At 43.4% G+C, this 14,141-nt stretch overlaps 1 protein-coding gene across 10 annotated transcripts in view; it reads left to right on the top strand.

Moving 5' to 3' along the window:
• Window positions 1-819: 819 nt before the first annotated feature.
• Window positions 820-14,141, top strand: part of VPS13B (vacuolar protein sorting 13 homolog B) — a 1,237,203-nt gene continuing 1,223,881 nt past the window's right edge. For 7 of the 10 annotated variants that reach the window (XM_033933150.1, XM_033933147.1, XM_033933148.1 and 4 more), the window contains exon 1: window positions 1,622-1,768. In XM_033933150.1, coding sequence (XP_033789041.1) covers window positions 1,622-1,768 — 147 coding nt within the window. Of the gene's footprint in view, window positions 1,133-1,184; window positions 1,336-1,603; window positions 1,769-14,141 lie in introns of those variants that run through there. The other 3 variants (XM_033933145.1, XM_033933154.1, XM_033933146.1) reach the window with 3 other exon arrangements.

Genomic DNA, 14,141 nt, shown 5'->3' with positions numbered 1-14,141 from the left:
TGAGGGCTCCTTTTATCAAGCCGCGCTAGCGGGGTTAACGTGTGCGACTTTTCATCATGCACTAACCCCCGCGCTGGCCAAAACTACCCGCCTACTCGAGGATGCGGTAGCGGCTAGAGCGGCCGGTGGTTTAACGCACGCTATTACGCATGTTAAACTACTAGCGCGGCTTGATAAAAGGAGCCCTGTGTTCCTATGAGCATCGCGGGCCAGTCAGCGTGGCTCCCCGCGCTAGAAACTGCTATCGCAGTTTCGTAAAAGAGGGGGTTTGTGTTGGCTCAGTGCTCTGTAATATTTTTCTATCATTTTTTTTTTTTATAGTGGTTCTAAGCCCGCTGTTTTTTAGTGAACTGCTTCAGAAGCTGGTCCCCCATACAGTTGTTTCAACAGAAAAAGGGTCATCAGTTCCATGGAAAAGTTCAGACAGATGATCCCGCACAATAAAAGTAGATGGGAACAGGTGCACTGTGAAGTACACCTATGCAAAAGCTTTAAGAAAAGTTGCTGAGGTAGTGTGTTTCTTATGCTAGGCTGTGTCATCCAAGTGAGGATTTAACAGTCCTATTTGTCTTTGGAGAAATTCTTATATATAATCCAGCCGCTTATTTTCAACTTGGGCTAAACTATTAAGTACATTGTTTTCTCCGCAGTAAAATAGTTTCTACAGAATCAGTCCTTAAATTCCTGTGCTGAAACTTCCAGGGATCGATCTAGCTACAAAAAAAAATGCTGACCTGTTTTTCGGTTTATTTACTTTTAAATTAGCTGTCTTAACATTTTCCTTAGTCCTAGCAGGCGTTCCTTTTCTAAGCGTTTCGCTTGTTCTTAGATAAACCCGGGCCACCTTCACGCTGCCATCAGGAGCGTAGGATTTCGTTATGTTCCCCACCACTAGTAGTCGAAAGGTGTTTAACGCGCGCGCGAAAGAGGTCATTCTGAACCGTGCAAGCCACCGCCTTTCGCCCCTCAAAAAAGGTGTCCTGGTCTACCAGTACTGAAGCACAAGCCGTCTCGCCTCTCCAGCTAGACAGCGACAGATGGCTACGTCACTTCCGACTTCCAGCACACCCGGAAGTGAAGGTAGAAGCGACGGGGCTGAGAAGCTCTGGAGAAAACGGATGGATGCATTGCTGTAAGTTACGTACTTGAATGTGTGGTGACGAGTAACGACTGCTCCAATAAAGCAATGTCTCCGGGTTCTATGTTGCAACTGTAAGAGCCTGTGACACTGCTTCTTTGTTTGGCTGTTCACCAGGCTGAAAGGAAGAACGGTCAAGTTGCTTTTTCTTGCTTTATGTGTGCAAAGGAGCACCGTTTAGACACGTTACAAACTAGGTGATATTATAATTTCCAAGGGGAAGAAAACATTCAAAGTGTGGGAAGTCATAAGCTGTTACTGTTCATCTTTTGAATGTTGTTAATTTGAAGAGTGTGTTGCCCTGATTGGCTTGAGAAGTCATAAAAATAGCTTAATTCTTTTTCTAGCCTAAATGTATTGCGTACTGAATAGCGAATATCTTACTTATCCAGTGCTGCTCAACAATTATGTTGTAGATATGGTTTGTCATTGTTAATTATAGCCATATATTAATTTTTGATCCAGGTCAAGAAATAGGTCACAATGTTGGAGACTTACGTGACTCCAATTTTAATGAGCTATGTAAATCGCTACATCAAAAATCTGAAGCCTTCCGATCTACAGCTGTCACTATGGGGAGGAGATGTGGTTCTTAGCAAACTTGAATTAAAATTAGAAGTACTAGAACAGGTAAGTTTGTGTTTATTTTCTGTCTACTGTCAGAACAGCATTGATTCTTCTAGGGCCCCTAGGCACACAAGTACACAGGGCCCCCTAGCCCTGCCCCGCCCCCATTCATTTACCTGTTTTCTTATTTACTTCTTTTCCACTTGTATTTCTTTTTTTTTTCTTCTATTTTAGAATTCAAAACAAACAACAACGATTACCATACCAGTGTAGTTTTAGTTCTATGCAAGCCCCAAACATCTCTGAACAAATCCCCCCTTCCTTCCCTTCCCACCTACTTGCCCTGGACTTTAACTCTGAACCCTTTCTGTACATATATAAAAGTGTTCAAATGCATTGTAAAGCAGTAATACTATCCAAAACATGTCTATATTAATAACCAACTGCCTCACTCTATGCCATCCAACTGTAACCCATATGTATGTATTAAATAACCAAATCTGTAACTCCTCTAGTACGTTCCACTTCATGTATGTTAATTTGCAACAAAACAACAAGGCAAGTGGTTAAAACCCCTAGAAATTTTGAGTTGACACGAGGTAGAAACAGGAAAAAGAAAAGGGCGAAAACTTTGCACTGATTCAAGCCATACACACCTATGATGTGGATTGCATAACTCCTAGCCCATCAAGGGAGAGCTGAGGTGTGAAGTTTGCGATTCCCGCTCGGGGAAAACTTGGCGCCACCAAGCACAAGCAGGAGCCTTCTGATGCAGAGTAAACATCAATGTTGTGATCGCTGCATTAAAGAGTAAGCCAAAAGAAGAACAGAGAGCTCAGGGTCCAAACACGATGTCCCCGTCCACCACTCTGTCTGCAGCCAGTGTTCCCCAGACAGGAGGAGCACCTACCTGCCTGTGGCTCCTGCCCTCCCTGGATCCCGTGACACGATCCCTGGGCAGATGCTTGCTTACCTGCAGCTCGCCTTGATTTCCGGGCTGTAACCAGCCAAAGGCACCGGTGTGGGATTCACTTTATAATCTAGTCCTCCCCAGAGCAGTCTGCGGAACTGTGCCCTGTACCACTTCCAGCCGCCGATGTCTCCTCCTTCTCCTGCCCCCTTCTCGCTGCTGCCGCTCAATGGTATTACTGTTTATTATTTTTAATTAGTAGCACAGGGCTAGAGAGGGGAGACGCTGATGCCACAAGTATGTCATTTTTTTTATTCCAAGGGAAAAAGCAAAACCCCAGCACAGTGGCGTACCTAGCATATGTGACACCCGGGGCCCATCATTTTTTGACCCCCCCCCAATCTGTTGTAAAACATGTTTTTAGTAACAATCCACACGTCGCACAAGAGTGTACCTAGGAAAAGGCAGCATCTTATATACTGCGGTGAACAGTACAAAATCAATACACCCATTGTATAACTAAACAAGCCAGACTAATACAGTCAATCGTAACAGAAAACCATGTCTTTCAAACACAGAGAACATCTTCGCTTAGTATGGAATATGTAATCGCAAACTAACCCCTCCCCCTTTTACAAAACTGTAGTGTGGTTTTTTAGCTAAGGTGTTAACAGCTCAGATGCTCATAAAATTCTGAGCATTGGAGCTGTTACCACCAAGGCCAGTGCTAAAAAACTCTCTACGGTTTTGTAAAAGGGGGAATAAAATAGAAATACTTAGACAAATGTTAAACTGAACCATCAAGAAGCTGGACACTACTTACAATGCAACACCACAGAAACAGTGATGCATGTCCCCTAAAGCAAAAAAAAAAAAAAAAAAAAAGAACATTTTTTTCTACCTTTTTGGTTTCTGCTTTCCTCATCTTCTTGTCACTCTCTTCCTTTCATTCACTGTCTGCCCCTTCTATATGGCATCTTCTCTCCTTCTATGCCACTTCCAGAAACTGTATATTACATTATATTTGTGTCTTCTATCCCGCCAATACCTTTCAGTTCTAGGCAGTTTACAGCAACAGTTTACAGTTGGCCTGGGCATTTCCAGGGAGAATACATGGTTAATAGATGTAGTATGCATCGGGATCTGTGGAGGGTCGATCAGATTTAGTTAGATCATTTGACAAATTTCTTGAATAGAAAAGTTTTAAGTTCTTTCCTGAATGTTTTGTAGTTGGGCGTCATAGTCAGCAGATTGGAGAGGTGGCGGTCTAGTGTCACTGCTCTGGTGGCTAACTTTTTTGCTTTGTATACCTATGATTGGGGGGTGGGTAAAGTGTGCATGAGTTCTCCTTGGTCAGGATGTGTTTTTCTTGATTAGGCGGTTGCTCAAAGAGCTTGGTCCGTTTCCATTTAGGGCTTTGAATGGGTGCAGTGGAATTTGTATTATATGCATGCTTGTACTGGGAGCCAGTGTGAGTCTTGGAAAGCGGTGGTAATGTGGCCATATTTTTTCAGCGAGTAAATCAGTCTCAGAGCTGTATTTTGGACTGTTTGTAATTGTTTTAGCATGTTGGTTGGGCATGACAAGTACAGGATGTTACCTTAGTCCAGGAGTCCTAGGATTAGCGCTTGTACCAGGAGTTTGAATTGTTCATTGTAGAAGTATTTTCGGATTTGCCTTAGGTTGTGCATGGTTGCGAATGCCTTCTGGATCGTTTTGCTGATTTGAAGTTGCATGGTGCAGCCTTTGTCTATCATTATTCCCAGCAGTTTAGGTTGGGTTGCATGGGGTATGTGATGGAGTCTATTGCTAGGTTTGTTATGATTGGGGGGGGGGGGTTTCCCTAGAAGTAAGAAATTGTTTTTGTCTTGATTCAGCTTTAATTTGTGGTCTCTCATCCATTTTGACACTGTTTCTAGTGCAGTGTGTAGTTTGTTCGTTGTGTTGGGATTGGTTTGGTCGAAAGGCAGGAGGATGGTGATGTCATTTGCATAGATGTATGAAGTTATGCCTATTTCGTCTAAGCTTGTGCCAAGTGTGGCTGTGTAAAAGTTGAAGAGTGTTGGAGATAGTGGGGAGCCTTGGGGGACTCTGCAGGGGTTATTCCAGGATTCTGACTGTTTCTTGTTTGCTTTAACTCTGTATTTTCTTGAGAGGAGGAATTCTTCAAACCAATTGTATGCCCCCCTTCCATCTCTCCCTTCACCCCCATTGGTCTGGCATCCATCTTCTTCCCTCCTCCAATGGTTTGGCTCTCTGTCCTCTCCCATACTCCCATGGTCTGGCATTTCACGCTCTCGTCTCCCTTCCCCCCATTTCCATCAGCATCTGCCCCCTTTTTTTCCCTCCAACCCTATTTCATCCAGTATCTTTCCCCCTTATGTCTCTCTCCCCTTTCCTGCACACCAATTCCATCAAAGTCTGCCCCCTTTTTCTCCCTCCACCACCCTTCATACCACCTTGTCCCCTTTCTTTCCCTCCACCATCTTTCCATGCTCCTTTCTCTCTCCCTCCAAACCAATGCTTTGCAAGTCCTGCAATGATTTCAGCTGCTGGTTCTGCTCCGGAAGAAGTAAGTGATTTTGGAGGGGGTGGACCAGCAGATGTGGGGAGTTGCTGCAAAGTCCCGCAATGACTGCGCCTGCCGGTCTATCCCCCTCCGATGTCACTTATTTCTTTCAAGCAAAGCCAGCAGACGCAGTCATCGTGGGACCTTCCTGCACTTCAGTGCGACTGCCAGTCTACCCTCTCTGACGTCACTTGTTTCAAAGCAGAGCCGGCCGCGTTACTGTCGATGCCGGGGGGAGGGAGTGTTGCCGTTGCCATTTGAAGAAAATTTTTTTTAGAAAGGTGAGTCGTTTGTTTGCCCTCCTTCAGCGGGCCCCCCTGACAATTTCGTGCTCTAGGCACGTGCCTACTGGGCATACCCTTTAATCCGGCCCTGTCTACTGTGACAATTTTGTTATGTATGACTGAATGTGTTTCCTTTGCATAATATTGTAGTAAACATTTCTAGTTAGTTTCATTGTGAAATGCTTTTTGAATAATGTTTTAATCAAGATTTAAAGTAATAAACCTCTCTCTTTTACAAAGCCATGCTAGTGGCTGTTGCTGTGGTAATCGCTCTGATGTCCATAGGGAATTAATGGATGCTGGAGTGTTTGCTGTGGTTTTGTAAAAGAAGCCCAAAATTATATTCACCTTTAAACAATGCTATTGTAGTATACTAAAATTGGTCCTGGTCAAGACCAGTAGTACAGCTGGGTTTAAAAAAAGTTTGAACAATTATAGCAAGAATTACTCAGGTAGGTTTGGGATCACCAGTGGTGAACAGCATGAAGAAGAATATCTAACCTGAGATTATAATTTCTGCTGAGCAGGGACTGTTTCTTATGTGTTTGTGCATAGTAATGTGTATATCTAGTAGCACTATAAAAATAAGTAGTAGTAGAGTGGAAAAAAAGGAGGAAAAAAATATGTGGTGTGACACGCTTCTGGTACGGCAATTTTTGTCAAATAAAAAAACATTGCGTTGTGTCCTCATCCACTTTATTCACTGGATCTGGCACTGTGTGACTTCTGGCTCTTCCCAAAAGTCAAAGTGACTATGAAAGGTAAATGTTTTGAATTGATTCAAGATATTAAGGCAACCACGACAGCGCAACTAAAAACATGAAAGAGGATATCCAGAACTACATCAGAAATGTGGCAAGAACGATGGGATAAGTGTGTTTGAAGCGAGAGGAATATTTGAGGGAGATTAATGGCAATTTGTCTTTTTACTGTAATTTTTTATTTATTTAAACATTTGCCGTATTTTTTGATCACACCTCGTATATAGAAGAGAAACAGATGTGATGCAGGGCTGGCTTAACCATTTGACCAGGTGAGGCACTGGCTCAGGGTGCCGGCCGGAAAAGGTGCCAAAATCCCCAGGTACCACTTTGCCTGTGCCTCACTTTGTGCAATGGTGAAGCAGTTCTGCCCCTCCTTTAGCAGGTTCAACATTTCTGGTTTCAGTCTCTGTCCCCTCCTCTCTTTCCCACGTGCAGTCCTGTAAATCTACTGGCAGCAACAACATAAAAAGTAGTAGTCTCCAAAATAAATAAGCCCCAAAATAAAATGAGTAATGACTGTAAAGCTTTTATTACTATTTATGGAGGATAGACGAGTTTGAAAAATGTTTTCTATAATTAATATAATTGAAAAGAATATTTGCATTTGTAGACTTAGATCGATGAAAAGGCTGGCTATGTTAATCTCAAAATTAAGTTGATGTTTTGAGTGTAGCCAAGCAGTCTGTTTAGAGTGCTGCCAGCCCGATGTTGCTTTGGATGAAGATAGGGCTTGCTTGCTTGTGGTCGGTGGGGAGGGAAGGATAGAGGGTCAGCAGGGGTTCAGCTTCACGGTGGGGGCGGGGGTGCTCAAGGGTTTTGCTGCATGAAGGATGGGAGGGAAGGATAGAAGCTGGGCAATGCTGCACGAGGGATAGGAGGGAGGGAAGGATAGAAGCTGGGCAAAGCTGTACAGGGGAATGGGAGGGAGGAGAGAGAAAGCAAAGAGGAAGAATTGGGGTGAAGGAGAGGAAGGGAGAGATGGTCATGTGCATACCCTGAAAATAAGACCTAGTGCCTTTTTTGTGCCCCAAATGAATATAAGACACTGTCTTATTTTCGGGGAAACACGGTAGATACAAAGAAAATTAGTCAAGTTTTGAGAAAGATAATGCCCCCAGTTTTATCTGTGTTATTAACAGAGCTTAGTTTTTGAGAATACATTTTGCAAACTGTAGACATGCTAAAAATGTAAGATCCTACTAACATCAAGGATGTGGAGTTGTAATCTTGCAAATGGGTCATTCTATATCAAGTGGTCTAAAATAAAATAAAAAAAAGCTGCCCCAACCATTATGTCTCAGATTTTGTTCAAAATTTGTATGCAGAACTAGCACAGCATTAAAAAAAGGTTTTCAACAATATCAGATCCTTAGTTGCAATAGTCACTGAGCTAGACCTCTTTGTTTTACTGAGTGCTGGTAGCATTGTGCACATTGGTGAATAAAATGTCTTTTTTAGCTGCTCATACAGCTGACAATAAATGAAAAATACTAATTTTTGGCAGTCTAATGAGTGAGCATCTCTCCCACTGTGGGGTGTGGGTAGGTAATTACATTACATTACATTAGGGATTTCTATTCCGCCATTACCTTGCAGTTCAAGGCGGATTACAAAAGAATTATCCAAGATGTATTACAACAAGAACTTATAAAAAAAAAAAAATTGGTCATTTTCAAAAAGAGTGAGAAATGAGTAAGGTTATTTGTTTGGAGTAGTTGGCTTTAGTGAGAGGTGGAGTTTGAGACTTGTGGGATTATTTCTTTTTTCAGAGTTTTCTTGAAGAGTATGGTCTTTATTTCTTTTCTAAAAGTCTTGTAGTCGAGGGATGCCGTCAGTAGATAGGCGATTTGGTTGTCTAGTTTGGCTGCTTGAGTGGCCAGGAGGCCATCATATAGTTTTTTTCCGTTTGACCTCCTTAATTGGGGGGTATGAGAATGGGGTGTGAGTTTTCCTATGTCTGGTTGCGGTGTTTTGGATGAGGCGGTTATTCAGGTAGTTTGGACTGTCTCCTTATAAAGTCTTAAATAGTAGGCAGTAGAATTTAAATTGTATTCTTGCTGGGATCGGAAGCCAGTGCGATTGGAGATATGCTTCTGTAATGTGATCATGTTTCTTTAATGAGTAGATGAGTCTTAGTGCTGTGTTTTGGATAGTTTGTAGTTGTTTTGTTATGGTTGTAGGGCATGGGAGGTAGAGGATATTACAGTAGTCAAGTAGGCCTAGTATTAAGGACTGAACTATGAGCTGGAATTGAGTTTTCTCGAAGAATTTCCGAACTTGTCTTAAGTTTCTCATGACTAAGAATGACTTTTGTATTGTTTTATTGATTTGCGGTTGCATGGTGCAGCATCTGTCGATAGTTATTCCTAGCAGTTTTAGGGTGGTTTGTATGGGGTAGTTGATTGCATTGATTTCAATGTTGGTTATGGTTGGTATTTTGTTGTTTTCTAGGAGGATGAATTTCGATTTATCTGGGTTCAATTTCAGTTTGTGATCTTTCATCCAGGTTGCTATTGATTTTAGTGTTTGGTATATTGTGTTCGTCATGGAGAGTTCAGGTTGATCGAAGGGTATGAGAATGGTAATGTCATCGGCCTAGCTGTAGGAGGTTATGCCTTGTTTGTTCCAGGTGAGAGCTGAGGGAGGCTGTATAGAGATTGAAGAGAGTCGTGGATAGAGGGGATCCTTGGGGAACTCCGCAGGGGTTTGACCAAGGTTCGGATTTTTGTTTGTCTGATTTTACTCTATAGGTTCTTGATTTAAGGAATCCTTCAAACCATGTGTATACTTTATCTGTGATACCTATTGTATCCAGGATTTGTAGTAGAATGTTATGGTCCACCAAGTCGAATGCAGCGGTAAGGTCTAGTTGTATGAGCATCATTTTTTTTCCAGTGCTGAGATGTTGTCTGGCTGTGTCCAAGAGAGATCCTAGTAGTGTAATAGTGTCGGGGAAGTGTGAGATGTGGCGGGAGAGAGTGGGCATTCCTCTCACTTCCAGGGGTGGGTGTCCGAAGGTTGTGCAAACGTGAACAGTAGAGAGTGGGCATCTCTCCTGCCATTTGGTTTGGGTTGTTTTTTTTAATATACGAGTGTATTCTGTACATGTTCTGATTGTTACCACCAGCGACTCATCTCAAGTAAATTTAGCAAGCTTACATGAACATTTGTGAACTTCATTTGCATGCAGGGTATTTGAGAATGACTCGCCTTTTTGAAATCACAGTAACACAGATGACAGCAGAAAAAGACCATCATGGTCCATCCAGTCTGCTCAACAAGGATGTCATAGCTAAACCCACCACTCCATGTAGGCCCAGGTCACCCATTTTAAATGATGGTTGTGAAGTCGCCACCATGCCAACCATATAGACAGCTAGACATGATGAAGATGATAAGTTGAATATTGTCAGCAGTTCACCACATATCAGTCAAGATGCCTTCCCATCCCTCCGAGGCTACTTAGTCCCCCCCCCCCCCCCCACTTGCAGTATGTGACAATAAAATAATCAACACACTGAAGTTGTTTAACCTTCACCTGTCTCTTATCATGTGCGGGACACAGACTATATAGGTTTGTCAGACAATATAGGTTTGTCTGACATCAGCCTTCATTTCCTATGCTGGATTTGGTCACTCTTTCTCTCACTATTCACGGGACAGACCATTCAAATCTGTCTGGCATCGGCCTCAGATCCCAATGTTCATGCCCAGGGTAACACTTCAATAGCCATGTTACGTTTCCATCTTCTTTCCATTTAAGCATCCCCTGTGTCTATCCCAGGCATTTTTTAATTTGTTCACAGTTTTAGACTCTACCATCTCTCTTGGAAAAGCGTTCCATGCATCCACCACCTTCTTTGCAAGAAAGTATTTTCTCACATTACTCCTGAGTCTACCTCCCTGCAACCTCCATTCATGTCCTCAAGTTCTACCGCCCTTATGTCTCTGAAAGAGGTTTGTTTGAACTTCGAGCAGCAGAATTGGTAGCTTCTGAAATTTGTTTTACAGGTAGTATGTTGGCCCTTTGATAGCTTATTTATTTTGTCTTAAGATATGGAAATGCTTGTTTCTTTTACAGTAAAGTCAAACATTGGATAGCGAGTAACGTGGTTTACGAGTATTTTGCAAGACAAGCAAAATATTTTCTTAAATTTTAACTCGATAAACGAGCGTTGTCTTGCAGTATGAGTACATATATGTGCATCACTTCAAATTCGCCCAATATATGCATGTCGTATCACTGATCGCATCTGAACATAATACATGCACTCATGCACAACATACGCACATCTAATCTAATCTTCCATTTGTGAGTCGCACATACCTATACTGGCTCAAGGCGACAGATCAAAGAGGAAGGGAAAGTTGTAGGGGAAGGGGGCATGGAGAAGCAAGAGGAGGGCCATAGAAATAGGGAGTGCTATACAAAAACTAAGACAGTTAATTGTCAAAGAGGTGAGTCTTCAGGTTTTTTCTGAATGTGATGTAGTTTGTCTTTTTTCTGATAGCTTCATTTAGATCATTCCAGGTTTTTACACCCAGATAAGTTAGCATAGAGTGGAAAATTTGCTTGTAGTGAAGGTATTTTGTGGATGGCAGGTTCAATTGGATTCTGTTAAGGATTCTTTTTGATGTTGACCAAACAGTAGAGAATAATTGGATGAGAGGGGTGGCTGAGTTTCCATATAGAATCTGGTGTAGGATACATGATGATCTGAAAATTATTTGGGATGATATTGGGAGCCAATGTAGTTGCCTGATGAAGGTTGTGATTGAATCAAATTTCTTTAATTTGTAGATTAGTCTAATGGCTGTGTTCTGGATGAGTTGCAGTTTGTGGATAAGAGTAGTGTTGATGCCAAGGTAGATGGAGTTGCAATAGTCTAGTTCAGTGTTCTTCAACCTTTTTACACCTATGGACCGGTGGAAATAAAATAATTATTTTGTGGACCTGCAACTAATAAGACTGAAATTTTAAAAAACCCCATTGCCGCCCTGTCCTCGCGAGCTCAGTCCCGTTAACCATCTGATCCCATCCGCTCAAGCCTCAAATAGTTATGATTTTATACTGAACATATTTTATTAAAGTATAAAAAGAAACAATATTCTGTACAATTGTCATTTTATAAATATAAATAATACAGGGCAAGGATCAACAAAACCCCCGTCTCCCCTCCCCTTCACATATATCCCCTCTACTATCAAGAAAACTGAATAAGCCAAATTATTACAGAATGCTACACAAATATCATGCTAACAGAATACCGCAGTCACACATGGCAGGAATGGTGTTAGGGGGAGTGCAACTAGGGCAACTGCTTCCTGGTCAGAGAAAGCCCTAAGCCAGCTGGAAGCTAAAGATGCACTGCCTGGGCTTTGCACTCCCCAGTTATGTCTAACATCAGCTCTAGCAGGATACATATTTTAAATCTGATATATTCTAATCACAAGATAGAAATAAAATTATTTTTTTCTACCTTTTGTCGTCTCTGGTTTCTGCTTTCATTGTCTTTTCACTCTCTTCCATCCAGCGTCTGCCCTCTGTCTCTTCAATCCAGCATCTGCCTCTTCCATCCACTGTCTGCCCTCTACCCCTCCCCCTCCCATATGGTATCTGCGTTCTTTCTATGCCCCTCTCTCCTACACCAGATCTAGCATCTTTGTCCCTCTTTCCTTATTTTTCTTCTCACCCCCCTTCCCAGCATCAATCTCTCTACCTTGTCATTCCTCTGTCTCTTCCCCTTTCCCTTATCTGATCTCTCCATTCCATCCTGACTCCTTCCTCTCCTCTAATCTCCCTGCCAGCTGTTTCCTTCCAATGTTCCAGCAGTACCTTCTCACTTTCTTCCTCCCCTTATCCAACAGTAACTCTCTTCCCTTTCCCTTCCCCTTCTCCCCTGTCAGCAGTAGCCCCTTCCCCTCCCTTGTCCAGGAGTACCCCTTCTCCCTTTCCTCCTCCCCTTATCCAACAATAATTCTCATCCCTTCCCTTTCCCTTCTCTCCTGCCAGCAGTAGCCCCTTCCCCTCCCTTGTCTAGGAGCACCTCTACTCCCTTCCCTCTCCAGCAAATGTTTCCTTGATGTAGGCTAACGGCAGCTCTGTGTGCTTTTAACTTCGGCACACAGCTGCCCCTAAGCAGTATTTTAGCGCAGTTTTATGAGGCAGCCTCGGGGCCTTTGGTAGGCCGGCCCGCTTCGATGATGCGATGTGGGCCGGCCTACCAAAGGCCCCGAGGCTGCCTCATGAAACCGCGCTAAAATACTGCCTAGGGGCAGCTGTGTGCCGAAGTTAAAAGCACACAGACCTGCCGCTGCTTTTCTGGGGGTGCGGAGACATACGCGGCAGGAGTCGGTGGTGGCAGGCAAGAGTGCTGGCATAGCGACGGCAACAGGAAGTTGCACGTCAGCTGACGCCGGCACCTTTTGCTGCAGCGGGGTCCTGAATCCTTTGCGGACCAGCGGTTGAAGAACTGTGGTCTAGTTGAGGCAGGACCATCATCTGGACGATGAGTGGTGTGGGTGGAAGTATGATCTTGTGAGTCGCAGTTGATGCATAGTGTAGATGGTCTTTTTCCGAAGGCTAGATATCTGTGGTTCCATTGTGAGAGTGTCGTCTAAGATGCAGCCTAGTACCCTGGTGGATTTTTCCATTATGAGAGTGATGCCTGATGAAAGAGTAAGGTTAGATATGACATTCTGTTGTGCGGTGTGGAAACCAATGGCTTTGCTCTTGGTGGTGTTCAGTTTCAGCTTGTTGTTCGTTGCCCAGGTTTGAATTTTATCTATATTGTTTGAGATTTTTTTCAGCAATATTAGGATGGTAATTGGTTAAGGGGATGAGGAGGAGGTTGTCATCGGTATATGATAGAACAGTTTCATCTTCCATTTTGATGTGTCCCAGCGAGCTCATGAATAAATTGAATAGGATTGGGGATAGTGAGGAGCCTTGTGGGATGCCAAAGAATGCCTTCCTAGGGTTGGAGTATGATTCTTGCCTTTCGACCAAGTACAGTACTCCCCCCGTTATTTGCGGGGGGTTCCGTTCCAGGAACCCCTATGAATCTTGAAAAACCGCAAATACGGTTTTTCATGGGGAGACTGGAGAGGGCAGCGGGCGAGGCAGGAGAAAGTAGCCGTAGCGCCGGTGAGTAAAGGAAATCACTCGCTGTATGCTCTGACTGCCTCTTCCTGTACTAAAGTCGGGCCTTACCAATTAAGAGCTGTGTGTCAAAGCAGCTCCTGATTGGTGAGGCCCGACTTTAGTACAGGAAGAGGTGGTCGGAGCATACAGCGAGTGATTTCCTTCACTCGCCGGCACTCCGGCTGCCCTCTCCTGCCTCTCCAGTTGGCGGTTCGCGGTTGGAAAATACCGCGAATGACTGGGACTGCGAACCGCCGACCGCGAATTCGCGGGGGAGCACTGTATTTGTGATTTTGTAGGAAGTCGGCGAACCAATTCAGTACAGTCCCTGTTATTCCGATTTCCAAGAGTTTGGTTAGGAGTAATTGGTGGTCCACTGAGTCGAATGTTGCGGAGATATCAAATTGGAGTAATATTGCCTGATGACCCGAGCTTAGCAACTGTTTGATTTCAGTAATTAGAGTTATGATGAGGAGCTTGGTGCTGTGCATTTTTCGGAAGCCGTATTGGGATGTATGAAGGCAGGAGTGTTGCTCTATGTATGAGGCTAGCTGCTTGCTGACATAGGACTCAAGGATTTTAGTGAGGATCAAAATGCCTGCAATCGGTCTGTAGTTAGATGCTATGGAGAGGTCTGCTGGGCTGTTTTAGATATAGGGGTTAAGGCTATTTTACCCATTTCTTTGGGTAGATGCCCTTGCTTCAGGGAACCATTTAGCAGGTTGGTGAGCCAGTTAATGATATGATGCAGAGCTGCTTAAAATA

Source organism: Geotrypetes seraphini, chromosome 2, assembly GCF_902459505.1.
Source record: "Geotrypetes seraphini chromosome 2, aGeoSer1.1, whole genome shotgun sequence".
In the NCBI taxonomy this organism is placed as follows: Eukaryota; Metazoa; Chordata; class Amphibia; order Gymnophiona; family Dermophiidae; genus Geotrypetes; species Geotrypetes seraphini.
The sequence above is the reverse complement of the archived record's forward strand: the minus strand, read 5'-3'. Positions and strand labels throughout refer to the sequence as shown.